The 14202-nt window shown below is 47.5% G+C and overlaps 1 protein-coding gene across 7 annotated transcripts in view; it reads left to right on the top strand.

Annotated features, from left to right (window-relative positions):
- Positions 1-6315, top strand: part of LOC133342272 (tyrosine-protein phosphatase non-receptor type 21-like) — an 86949-nt gene extending 80634 nt beyond the window's left edge. For 6 of the 7 annotated variants that reach the window (XM_061551328.1, XM_061551327.1, XM_061551326.1 and 3 more), the window contains one exon: positions 433-6315. In XM_061551328.1, the coding sequence (XP_061407312.1) occupies positions 433-561 (129 nt within the window). In that variant the 3' untranslated portion in view covers positions 562-6315. The remainder of the gene's footprint in view (positions 1-432) is intronic. The other variant, XM_061551324.1, reaches the window with a different exon arrangement.
- The last annotated feature ends 7887 nt before the right edge of the window (positions 6316-14202 follow it).

Genomic DNA, 14202 nt, shown 5'->3' with positions numbered 1-14202 from the left:
GGACCGCACCTCTGATTAGCACGGTTGGCTACGTACGGTGCGAAAGAAGTTCAACTATATACGTACAGTTTAACACGTAGGCTTTCGTGACCGATATTATTCATAATATAGGTTTTTGGGCTGGATCGCGTTATTTATAAATGTGTCGGTGGTGGAGGGTTACGACACATTTAGAAATAACGCGATCTAACCCAAAAACCTTTATTATGAAAATATACGTACCATACTTACGCATCTTTTGACGGAAATCGGCGTGCATTCACATTCACTCACAAAAAAGAAAACAAATCTTCCAGTAGGATTTCCGAAGTGTGCGTTTGTCAACGTGCAACAAAGCAAACGCCGAAACGTGCGCGCACGTGACCGAGCCTTTGCCGCCGTCGCCGTTACCGCCCGTGACGTCGACGCCTTCCTGCCCCCTCTCCCGTTCAGCAGCTGGACGTGCCACAGGCGCTGGGCGTCCTGCGGGGCCAGCGGATGCTCATGGTGCAGACGCTCCCGCAGTACCAGTTCGTCTACCAGGCGCTCATCCAGTTCCTCAACAACTCGAGGCTCATCTGACGACGGGCCACCGCCGGGGAGGGGCCGGCACCAGCTCGCCAGGGCCCCCACCAAACCTCGTCGAGAGGCCAAAGTTGTCCTTGGCAGGAGTTCCTTGTCGCGGCCAAAATGCCTTCTCTGCGCGTTGGGTGCTCGCCGCTTCCTCGGGGCTCCGCCGCAGAAGAGCGGCGTCGCTTGGGATGAACTTCCACGGCGCTTCTCATTTGGAGGAGCGAATTGAAAAGGACACTGAAACTTCTTCCCGTGCCAGTCTGCCCTTTTGGTGCTTTACGCTCGACAATGTATGTTTGCCGCCCAGCATTGCAGTAAGGTTGTTTTGAGAACCGTGCCATCTCAGTTTGAGGGCAGGCACAACGTCAGCTTTTACAATCCTGAGAACGGGGTGCTTCCGTGAATGAAATTGTTTTGTATTCTGTATCAAAGTATCGCAATGAAACGCGAGGAAACCTATCCCGAGGATGATACTTCTCGCCAAATGAAGCCTTGGCTGCTGCAGCATCAGCCTCCGAAGCGGTTGTGGGGCGACATCTTTCGTAATCATAAGTTGTTTCGCTACAAGTTTTAACTCTCTCGTTAAACCGGCTCTTTTATGCGTGGTCTTTTTTTTATAAGCAAAAGAAAAAGTCTTCCCATGAACTGGCTTTTGTAGAGTGTCTTTTTCGATGAATTGTATTGATATTTCTTAGTCCCCCCGTGAGTTCCCATTGCTTGTTTTTTTAGGCCACTTACATCTCCTTTAACGAATGAGTGCCGAGTTCAGTGTTGTTTCTGCCGACGCTTGGGAGAAGTTCCATGTCTTGGCTCAGTCTGGCCCTGAGCTTCAAAATGATTGATGCTTCAGTCATTCCCACGGTCCACACGCATAGGACAGCAACTCTTTCTTCGACATCCAGCTGCTAATTAAAGATGGTTTAAACGCGTAGGTTCCTTTTTGCTGTCGTGCTGCGTATGTGTCTCCGATAATATTCGTGACCTGCGATAGCAGTCAAGGGCGGTTGGTCGGTCGATGCATTTGTTAGACACATATGAAATGTCCTGTATACATTTAGCAGTATTATTTACACATCTTCTCGCCTGCCTGTGCATTTACCGTAAGGCAGCTAAATATTTACACTCGTGTAAGTTTTCTTCTTTTGTATTTTTTTTCGTCGGGAGTCTGACAGAACCTTTTTTGCCACAAAACTCGTACACATCGGAGTCCACCGCTAACAACCTTGATGAACATTGGCTTGAATTCGATTGCAATATGAACTGCGTGTATTGAACTTCTAACATGAAGTTCCATGAGGGGTGGGGGGGGGGGTTCTATTGGGGCACCACGGTGGTGAAATGTTAACTACCCCACCTAGTATACAGGAGGTCGTGGGTTCAATCCTGACCCTGATGCCTGTATATTTGGAGTTTGCGTGTTCTCCCCGTGGTCATGTGGATTTTTCTCTGGGTCCTCTGGTTTTTTTTCCCCTCCACATTGAGAATCAACGTGCGTTTAGAGTATTTGTCGACTATAAATGTCCACATGTTATGCCACTTCGTTGAGCTATCACTTGTGGCCAGATCGCTTCTGAAAAAGAGCTGTACGGCTCAGTGGGCCTTACCTGGTAAATAAAAAAAAATAGTTGAATCGTTTTAAATGCCCTGGCCAGTTGCTGTCATTGCTCCCCGCGGATTGGGAACGGTGGCACCTTTTGACGGCGTGAAAGCCGCGGCGACCCTCTTCGCTTTAAAGCAGGTGGTTCTTAACCTGGGGTGCGAGATGCCCTTTCTTAGGGTGCGAGACATGGCAGATTTGTTTAGAAGGTAAATCATCGAAACGCAAATTAAGCACGGGCACGTAAGTGCAACTACTTTGTATCATCAAACCTTCTGTGTATTTATTAACAATTTTTTTTTTTTACGACTGAGAGCCAAAGGGGTGCAAAGCTGCAGTAGAGGTTAAGAATCGCCGCTTTAAAGGGATCGCAGTGCGTTGTTCCAGTCGTTTTGTATGGGAAGTCTTCTATTAACGCTGCTCCCGTTCACGTCGTTTCACCGTAACATCACCAACGAATGGAGGGAACGTAATCCGTTTCACGACAACGTTGTTTTGAACGCTTGAAGCGCGAGAAAGGGAGCAGTAGTATCCTGGGCGGTGTACGCGATGATGCGCTACGCCACGGCGCTCCCAATGAGGGCGCCCAAGCCTCGGTGTTTACAACATCGCCATACTGTGACGTGCGTACGTTGAACTTCTTTCGCACCGTACGTAGCCAACCGTGCTTATCGGAGGTGCGGGGGAAGGGCAACAAACTTAAACACAAGAAGCAGTTCTAAAAGAAATGAGTTTCTCAATCTGGATCTAAAAATGCATAGCTCCAGTGACTCTACTACTCCATCTAAATGCAACCTCCGCCGCCCTCTCTAAAATTACATATTTAAACTTGTCATATAATTTCTTTTCGGGGGAATCTTTTGCTATTTTTTTGATACTTCATATTTTTCTGAAAATTCTGAACCAAAACATGACACCCCCCCCCCAAAGGAACGTATCGTAAATGTGTATAAACATTAAGTCAATGGTAAGTTCGGTTTAGATTTTCGATGTGTTCCAGGGACACATCCCCCCAACGTAAATGGAGGACTTACTGTCTTAAGTAAGCAACACAGGTTACACGATTCATCAGTAGAGCTTAGTCTCCCTTTTGTCAATCATCGTCGGGTTAAACAAAGTTGTATTTTAAGTGTTTGTGTATATTGTGTACAGCATATATATTTTAAAATGTTCAAAACAATTACCAAAGCTTTGTGGGACCACAAATGTCCATGTACTCGTACTATGTACCTCAGTGATGCATCCATCAATCCACTTAGCACTTATTCTCTGAGATTAATAAAATGTGCTATAATTGCCAATGCTATTGCCATAGACAAAATGTTAAACAAAAGTAAATATATATGTGTATGTAATGATGAGAAAAGCTGGAGACAATTTTACCAATATTTATCATTGGGCATGGCAGGTCGGTTACCTGCAAAATGCAGTGCTGTTGGGAACCAAACGAGGTTTTACCTTCTGAATGAATTTCAATGTAATCATCTCTGAACTTTTATCCTGGCCATGTTTAAATCAAGTGCAGTAACGGTGGTATGTCTTCAGTGTTAGATATGACTTCACTAAGAAGTCATTTTTAAGGTTAACATTTTAAATTTGAGAACAAGGCCATTTTTTTAAAACATCGACCTCAGATAATCAAACAGACCCACGGTTATATATTGGGTTTGAACTAAGCGATTAATTGACACGATTCAAGGACAATTCATCATTGAATGCAAGAACTGAATCCGAACATGTGGTGAATGGTATCGCCTCTTGTGGCTATACGGGTGACTTGAACCCATTGCATACCACGTGATTACAATTGTACACATTTAAACATTTTCTGAGCATTAAATGTGCCTATCACGAGATGGACAATGAATCGATGCATTAGTGTCCGACCCTTGCTGGGTACGATGAAACTTACCGCTATTATAACGCTGCCTAAAAATATATATATAATTGCGCAATTAACAAGGCATTCATTGTTACTAACCATGACACCATCCATAAGTTGTTGAGAAATATGTTACGAGTATTCATTTTGTAAACCCAATCTATTCAATTATTTAATGTGCTTGGTGCTGTAAACATTTCGCCTGTCGCCGCAGACAGCCGGCAATTGTGAATTATATTAATAGAGTGAGGCAAGCAACAACATCATCACGTGATGAGCTCTTCCTCCTTTCGTGTCTGATGTTACTTGCTCCCTTCATCTACCGAGGACTTTATCGCTTTTTGTTTTTTTAGTTTTTGGGGCAGCTTCACGTTCGTTGCCCGTTGGACGACAAAACGAACGCGACATTCGCAACGCCAAAATGTTCAGGCAAACAACCAACAATGAAGTCAAGGAATGAGCTATTAATCGCTTGGCGCACCGGCTCGTAAAGGCACAGACAATCGATGGCTAATGAGGGGCTCGCTCAAGTACAATCCGCTCCTCTGTCCAAACACTCAAGACGTGCGGCGCAACCCCCCACTACCTCCCTTAAATAGCCTTCAGCTGAGATGGGGGGGAGGGGGGGTGGGGAAATGACAGATTTTATTTTAAACAAGTCGGCAGGAATGAGCAGCGAGAGACGCCGGGGTTACTAACAGAGCAGAGAGAGAGAGAGCGGCAGTTGCGTAAAATTTGACGCGCAGCAAAGAGAGGAACGCCCCGAGGGACGTGGGTTTCTAATCGGTCGCGCTGCGCAGCTTTCCAACAAGTCTCCGGGGGGCTGTCACGGCGCGATGTCCGACGTTTCGCTGCGCGTGCTGGGGAAGTGTGTTTTTTTAAAGAACCGACGCAACGCGCGTGCGGCGTAAACGTCGGGACGTTCTGCCGGCACGACACGCGGTAACATCCCCCCAGAGGTCGCAAACGGGTTTTGATTCCTTACCCGTACCCGGCCGCACCAGGGTCGCAAATGGGTACCCGTACCCGGCCGGGTACGGGTAACCGTTCCCTACCCGTACCCTACCCGAAATGAGTAACAAACGGTGACTCACCAGTGACTCACGGCCTACCCGTACCCGTACCCGGCCGTACCAGGGTCGCAAACGGCTACCTGTACCCGGCCGGGTACGGGTAGCCGGGTATCGGGTAGGGTACGGGTATCGGGTACCCGGTTGCGACCTCTGCACCCCACCATCCCTGGATAACCGGCATCCTCGAGAGAGCTGGGGCACAATTGGATATCGCCATCGCAGATGGTCCCGCCGGGTCCGGTCCGGTGTGGAGATTTAATCTCGCCGTGCCAATCCGCGTGCACGCGGTGCCAGTCCACGTGCACGGGGTGCCAGTCCACGTGCACGCGGTGCCAGCCCACGTGCACGCCGTGCCAGCCCGTGTGCACGCGGTGCCAGCCCTCGTGCACGCGGTGCCAGCCCTCGTGCACGCGGTGCCAGTCCACGTGCACGCGGTGCCAGCCCACGTGCACGCGGTGCCAGTCCACGTGCACGCGGTGCCAGTCCACGTGCACTCGCCGTCAGGCAAGGGCTTAGGCACGGGGCGGCAAGGCCGTGTGGTGTTTCTCTTCGGCGTCCTCCTAACTGACCGCCGTGCCGAGGAATGCTTCACGTTCTCCAGTGGGAGGGCGGGCGGGCGAGGGGGCAAGCAGCTGTTGTCGTTGCTTACCCTGAGCCAACAGAGCAGCATTAATAGCTGCCTTGGGCAACAAAAATGTTGCATCTCCTCCATTAGCCACAGCCAAGAACCACTTCCCCCCCCGTGGGCTCCTTTGTATTTTTAAGAAACAAAATGCCATTCATAAACGATTGTATTTAATTGTGCATAGTAATATTAAATCGCAGTAAAAAAAAACATGAACACCCTTTGGTATGATACAATGTTGTCGTTGTTTTTTTACGTTAAAGAGATATGCTGTGCTTCGTTTGTTCGTTTGCAGTATAAAATAATCAAAAATGGAACAGCGTGTAGAGAGTTAGACGTAATCGTTTATAATTTGTGCAAATCTCTTCTAAGCTATGCATGTTTCTGTTTCGCTTTCACCTATTTATTACCATATCGTCGTGGGCTTCTTGGTGGGTTCCAAACAAATATTGTTATTATTCTTTTGTTTCTTCCAACCTTTTATTTGTAACCAAAAAAACAACAGAAACGGTGAGGTCACTTGACAGTATTTTTTTTGTAATCGTTCAGTAGACCTACACGCGCTTGTGCAATTTAGCTAAGCTTTTTTAAAAAAACACAAACCCCCCTCCCTCTCCTCTCCCTTTGGAACTCCCCCCCCCACCCACGTGTTTCGTATTTGACTTATGTTATTTCACTTTGTTTCGTGTGTACAGACTTTTTTTTATATGTCATTCGTATATTCAGAATAACCGCGGTGGGGGAGGGTAGGGGGTGTGTACATAGTCCTTCATAAAAGAAACAAGTAAATGAAATGTTTTGTGTATTGAATCTTTACAAAGTAATAAAATGTCCTTATTGAATGTATAACTTTCGCGCGTGTAAGGTGTGTGTTTGTGTATTGCTTGGCCATGGCCTGTACCTTTGCATGCAATGGTGGGCGAGTGTCTAAATCACACCGGAATTTCTCTCCGTCCGCATCAAGTCTCAGAGCCAAAGTTGTGGCTTAGCCTGGATAATGTGTTTGTGTGTTTGTGTGTGTGATGAGCGGTGGTGCAGCAGTTAGCACGCCGCGTAACGAACCCGGTCCACCCGAGTTCGATTCCCGCTCACGGCCAACACCGGTGACGATTATCTGAATCGGTCCTGGGCATGCCCTAGGTTGACTCGGCCTCAAATGAGTACCTGGTGTGTGGTGTGTAAACATCGCCACTGGGGAGACAAAGGCGGCCGGGCCTGGTTGCTGGCCAACCACTCGTGTGCCGTGCCAGCCTTCATAGGTGCTCGCTAACAGCACTTGCCCCAACAGTCTGTTGAGGCTATACCTTTGTCTTTGTGTGACCACCGTGTACAGCTTGTTGTAGTGTTGCAGAGCGACTTGATGGGCAGTAGGTGGCAGTACAGCGAAATTAATTGTCCTGTACTTCTATGCTTCCAACCCCTCTGTGCCCGATGGTTTTCACGAACCCGCGCCAACTTACACGTCCAGTAGCGGATTGACAAACGGGGCTTCATACGTGTGCGATGGCGTAGGTACATACTGGCCTAGTCTTGCAATCAACCCAGCTACACCTTGTTGATTTGAGATCTGAAGAAGCCCACTATAACGAGCACGTACGGATTCGTTAAAATACACGGAATGCTTCCGGGCTGTGTAAGTCATGCTGTATTAGAAACACTTTTCCCTGCTGGCTGGCTGGTTGTAAGGAAGGGACCGAAAGTCGCGTCCAAAGCACGTGCGGGCTGTCGGTCAGGAAGATGTAAAGTTTACAGCCCTTTGTTCGATCACTGCCGAAGGTATTGCCTCGCGCCCTTGGGGTTATTTGAGCAGCCTTCACCACGCTGATCGGTGCAGGTTCGAAGGGGTTCAAGAGTTATCACTCGCTCATAGCACGGCGCACAAACCACCGCACCACCGATATTCCCAATCTGTATGCATGCATACGTCTCGTGAGTGCATGTATGTATAGAGGCAGATTGTAACGGTTAAGAAACTGTATATGAAAAATAGAAGAACATGGTTCAGAGACCACATGCATATGTAGAGACATTTAATGTCGCAATACAACTAAAAATTTAACTTAATTTTACCGGGTAAGGCCCACTGAGATTATAGCTATTTTTCAGAAGCCACCTGGCCACAAATCATAGCTCAACGAAGTGGCTTATCGTGTGGAAAATGATAGCAGCCAAATCCTCTAAACGCGTGTTTCTAAATGCTGAGGGAAAACCCAGAGGGCCCGGAGAAAAATCCACACGGTCACGGAGAGAGACACGCAAACTCCGAATATACAGCAGCAGGCGTCACGGTCGGGATCGAACCCACGACCTCCTGTACACCAGGCGAGGTAGTTAACATCTCGCTACCACGAAGAGATGTTGATCGGTAGTCAAGACTAACAAAGGAGGGAATGGAACACGCCTGATAAGACGTCGATCGTAGCCAGACAGTGATAAAGTCGACTCGTGACCAGACGCGAGTCGCATCGTTGTGTTGCCGAACTGTGACGATGGCTTGGAGAGGCCTTCATCCAGCAGCGGACAGATCTTGGTAGATGGCGAGGGGGGCTGCAATCCACTCGCGCATGCGGGTTGGGGCATTACGGCAGTCAATCAATGTGCGTTAGAGACGAGAGGAAACTCGTAGTATTGTTAGTTTATACATCGGCGTCATTAGCTCACGAGAGGAAACTCATAGTACCATCACTTTAGATTTGAAGCTTTCGTGACTGCAAGGATTCATATTCTTAGGTTTTTTCGGTAAAGTCACAAATTTAAAATTAATAAAAGCAACACAAGCTTCCGTCTTCAGGTTGGAACTGTCACAGCACGAATATCGTGCTGTGACAGTTCCACCTGAAGACGGAAGCTTGTGTTGCCTTCGAAACGTCGTGATTTTTATTTTATTTTACTTTTATGAATTTAAATTTTTTACCTACGTGACTTTACCGAAAAAACTTAAGAATACCATCACTTTATACATCGGCGTTATTAGCTCACGAGAGGAAACTCATAGTCTTCTTGGTTCTTTCGGAAAAGTCACGTAGAAGGGAAATAATAAAATAATAAAAATAAAACATAATAAAATTATTCTCACGACGTTTCGGCCACAACGCAAGCAGCCGTCTTCAGGTGAAGAACAGGTCTGTCGGGAAGACAGAGTCTGAATGAATAAAATGAATTAAATCGAAACTCATAGTGTTATCACTTTATACATCGGCGTTATTAGCTCACGAGAGGAAACATTCCGCACGGCTTCTAATTAATTAAACCAGTGTCTCTCGATGTATGGAATGAATGGTCTCAGCCGGGCAATTGAAAACAAATGAATAATCGTATCGTTCAATGTATTTGCGATTTGCGCTTAAATTCCAGCTCTGACGATGTATAGGATCGCGTTGACTGCCACGTGACAGTCTAATCGCAGAGTGCACGCGAATGTACGCTCAGTACTGTGTAAGAGAGGATTTAGGGCCCCCCTTGAAGGAGATTTTTTTGGGGAGAAGTTCAGTGAAAATCAAACCTCTTGCACGGGTCAACGTTCTGACAACGATGAGGCGAGCGGGTCTGTGAGATTCGATCTCATGACGCCGCCGATAGCACGGTTGGAATTCATTGTGGAAGAGAAACAAGAGAAAAAAATAGCCAAATCAGTTTACCTGAAATTTAAAAGTAATACCGGATCGTGTATTCAAGAACGCTGGGTCAGCTATTACAGCAATGATCCAAATCTGGTCTCTCACACACAGCTACCAAATCGTTAGACGCGCCCCCAACTTTTGCTTTAAAATATAGGAGGTAACAATGTCTCCATAGTAGGTAATAGGTAATCGTGTCTCAACAATAGTAGGGAGAGATTGCAGATTGAAGATAAGATCGAGGTCTCTGTGCGTGTACCACGCCACGGAGACGGCGGCTAATTGCTGAGGAGCGCGACGCTTGGGCCGTGTTTAACAATCATCGGGCGCGGCATCAAATGAGTACCTGGTGCGGTGTAGCAAACATCGCCACTGGGGAGACAAAGGCGGCCGGGCGTGGTTGCTGGCCAACCACCCCCTCGTGTGTACAAAGTTCAGTCTCCAACGCTTATCCATTCAATCTCTCCAGCGCCTCGAATTGACGCGCTATGAAGAAGGGCCATTGCCCCAAAACGTCGCCTGTTATATTCGTTTCGTATTAAGGCCCACGGTGTTATTGACGATTATGTTTGAGCTAGTTTGTTTTTTAGCTAATTGTGCTTGTGGTGCGCCACTGCCAAAAGGCATCCGCTGCAGCAGCAGCGCATTTACCAACTAGCGCAGTGAGCAATCACGGGGGGGGGAGGTCTGATCCACAGACCGCTGGGCGGCAGTATAGCCGTGCGTGCGTGTGGATGAAACGGGGCCGAGCACGTTGTATCCCGTCTGCCTCTCTGTACGTACTCGCCGTAACTACAACGTGACACTACACACACTGGCACGCCAGAGAGAGAGATGTCAAGATACCCGGGCAGCCTCCGGCCGGGCACACCGTGGCGGAAGAGTCGTCCAGAGCTTTGTCGTGGTGGGGTGGAGGGGTGGTGGTGCCGCGTGAGACGTAATCTTGCGAAAGCTGCCAATGCAGATTTTTTGTTGCGGATTGTTACTCCCCGCCAGGTCTGTAGCTCTCGCTGCTCAAGCCAGCCTCGTCCCGTGTCCACGCGGCCACGTGGCTTTTTTGTTGTTGTTGTTGTTTGTTTGTTTGTTCTCCAAGCGGCCAAGGGCAAAAAAGCGAAAAGATGTCACTTGGCGAGAGAACATTGACGTTGGGGGGAGCAGGGGGTGGCTTTAGTGGGGGGTGGGGGTCGTGGTTTTGGGACGCCTCGTGACGTTCTGAAGGTTATTGGCCCGAGGGCAATGCGGGGCTGTTGGGGATGGGGGTGGAGGGGCTTGTGGGGGGGGGGGGGGGGAAGGGAGTGGGAGGGAGGGGATGGAGTGAAGGGGAGGGACTTGGAGAGGGCAGAGTGCCCGACCATTATGCAGCTGTCACTGACGGAGAAAACTGGGAATGATAAAAGCCGAAGGCTGATGCTGTAGAGGGGAGGCATGCCGTGCGTGACCGGCGAATACGACTAGTCGCAACCTCGAAGGGTTGCCCCATGCTCCCAAGTCCACACACCTCCCCACGCTTGGGGGAGGCCTTCATCCAGCAGTTGATTGAACATGAATGATGAGGGTTAATACCTTTTCCGCTGCATCAATTTGCACGTCGGTTAATCAGTATGAGGCTAACACACAAAAGCATGTGTTTTGATATATTATAGATGATGTATACACAAGGTTGTTGGGGTGGAGCGGTGGTGTAGTGGTTAGCACACCGTGCTATGAACCCGGCTCTTACCCGCGTTCGATGCCTGGCCTGTGGTGACTGCTATCTCAGCCTGTCTTGCCCCCCCCCTGCCACCGTTCTCCATTCTCTCCCCCCCCCCATCACCATCCTGCTCCCTCAACCGCTTGCAAGGAACGGGGAGGCTGAACGTTATTCAAGTTATTTTCATATTTTGGGTCGTTTGTGCATACCAAAGGCATTTGTAGACAACTCATGTTTTTTTTTAATTAATTACCCGAACATACTGCATACAATAGTTGATGTACGCCAAACACTATTTACAGACTGAATCTTGATTTGAAGTTTTCGTGACTGCAGGGACCCATGCTCTTTTTGTTCTTTCGGTAAAGTCACGTGACTTTACCAAAATATCCAAAGAGTATTTACAAACTGCTTCAAATATACGCAACCCATAGGATGTCTCCGTTAACCAAATGTGAGTTACTCCGCCGGATGTGTGAGGACATTAACCAGCTGATGTATAAACTATTTAAGTGTGCTTAGCACTGAACCTGGAAACATAATAGGTTGATGGTCCAAAATATATTTATTTAAACGTGAAGACAAATACCAGTTCTGCTTGTATATGTATTTACACAAAATGCCCCATAAACAACACAATGTCCTTGTAAACAATGTTTCGTTTTTGTTTTTGAACAGGGCCCAACTGTTGAGATGGGGAATGCTCTTGCCAATAACGTCTGGTAACCCAGCAAAATGTGCTTAACAAACCTGCTGATTCTTCTTATGAGACACAGAAGGTTGAAACCGGCCAAGAACTAGCTTGCTCGATTGCTTTGACTCATGCTGCTGGGTAATACTTGTCTGGAAAGCCAATATGCCGATGAACTAAAGCTGCAGATTTCAGTTTTTTATATTTTCCCACTTTCATTTCCACTTCCAATCGTGGATTAACTCAAGCGCCATTTGAAGATCATATGCCACGGTATGCCACTGCAGTTAGTTGCCTGCCATCGTGAAGCCACGTAAATAAATACAAAACTCTTGCCAATCGGTCCACTGGAAAGTTCGACCGTTTTAAAAATACAATTTTACATTCGTTACTACGGTGACCCCCATCCGTGTTCTTGTAAAACATAGATGGATGGATAGATGACTTCCATGCGATAACCAAGGTAGCAGAGTTGGAGCAATGAGGTCGGATCGTGAGCAGGGCCCTGATGGATTGTTACGCAGCAAAATTGAGGGATTAACAGGCTGCTCCGCGAGGCATTCAAGCAGCAGTGGGTAGATCATGGCTGCTGCTGATGATGAAGAGGCCTAGATTAGAGCTAATACTAATAACAACCTCATAGTTCACAAAGCGCCTTTCACATTGAAGTATCTCCAAAGCGCTGTACATGAACATAAAACTACACTCGCAAGTATAACGTGTTATCCCAATCATATCTCACCTCATTAAATTATAAGGTCCAAATGTATTCGGTGGGATTCTGTCATCTCTCCAAGCAAGAATCCCAGGCTAATTTCTCATTTCAGTCCGGCCGTGCCTTTCTCATCGTCCTCATCACCCGCCATGGTCACTCCATCGCTTGATTTTAAACAAATAAAAAAAAACTATCTACTGCTGGATTAAGGCCTCAAAGCCACCACCGTCACCTCGTCACGATCCTGCGACTGTAATAATCTCCCCAGTACCGCCACGTGAATTGACCCCATTGCTCCATCTCAGCAATGTACGTCCTGTCGGACTCGTTTCTATTCCTTGGCTGCTTCGCTGCATTTGTTTTTTTTCTTGATCATCGGCCACCATCGCTTGCAGCAACGTGTCCTGCCAAAGCCCGCCCGCTTGTCTTAACGGATTCAATTAAGCCATTAATCTGCGTACGTTCTTCTAATCCATGGTGTGTTCCTCTCGCTCTCTTGCCTCTCAATGCGCCTTTTAGCTCCGTTTATCGATAACAACATTCTCTATATAAATCCGTTGCAGCACCGTTTTTCGTAAGGCGGGGGCAGGGGGGTGGGGTGCTAATCGCGGCTTATGCAGTCGCCGCGTGCGTGGGCAGTAGTGGCGCCCAGAACGGTGGACGTCTGTAAACCTTTCTGGACGTGTCGGTTTTGACAACGTCGGCTTGTCGCGAAAAAATAAAAGAAAATAGTGTCCGTAATATTAATTTCGGAATGAAACAGCGAGAAGACTTCTTCACGAAATCTGGCCGTCACCTGATGATGGAGCTGTTTGTAATTCACCAGCGAAACGTCGTACTCGAATTGTAAATTACGTGGGTTTACTCTCCAACAAACCGGTGTGCTGAAGTAGTAACTAACTGGCACGTTTTATTAACGTTACCAAACCTTACTCGTTGCTTGTGTCGGGTGGTGGCGGGTTTAACGACACATTTATATTTACACGACTAATCTCCAAAAAAACAACTTTATTATGGCTACTGGGACATGTGTAAGTAAAAATGAAGAGCTTCATAGCTCATCGGATTCCTTCAGTCTAAATACGAGATTGTGCTTCTGACAGGCCATAGGCAGTGCCGGATTATCCTCGTAGCAAGAGTAGCTACGCATGTAGTAGCTACTACATATGTAGCGACTACATATGTAGTAGCTAGTAGTACATGTGATAGCTACGGGCCTCGCACTTTCAAGGGCCCCGCGCTAAATGCTTTCAAGCTATCAATTCCGGTTCAGTGATTCTGCACTTGCTCTATTACTATAGTACTATACCGCCTTCAACTTTTATGAACGACTGGGTGTTTAAGGTTAGCGATTTGTCGTATAATCTGGCTGTATAGCAAATGAAAAAATACAATTACTTTACTATGCAAGTAAAAAAATGTGTGTTTGAATATTTACGTGCTTTATTTATTTTAATTTAGGGTCTATTTATGGCACATGCTACAGGCCCCGCACTAGCTTCATCTGGCACTGACCACAGCGGCTACAGAGAGGATGCTCTGGGCGATGGTACAGACCGCCACGCCGCGTCGCTCCCCTCCCTCTCGTGGCTTCCTTCCGTGCCCTACTACCTTGGTTCTTGAGACCCAGCCCGTGGTACGTCACTTGGTCGGCCAGCACCCCGAGGTGGCACCACATATTTAGTGGCTCCAAAATGTTTTTGACTGACTGCGCAAGATGCGTACGGCGCGCAAGAAGTTCGCCGTGCATACGCACGCCG

Source organism: Lethenteron reissneri, chromosome 14 (genome assembly GCF_015708825.2).
Source record: "Lethenteron reissneri isolate LAM-NWPU_2019-01 chromosome 14, ASM1570882v1, whole genome shotgun sequence".
NCBI lineage: Eukaryota > Metazoa > Chordata > Hyperoartia > Petromyzontiformes > Petromyzontidae > Lethenteron > Lethenteron reissneri.
This window is presented reverse-complemented; position numbering and strand designations above follow the sequence as displayed.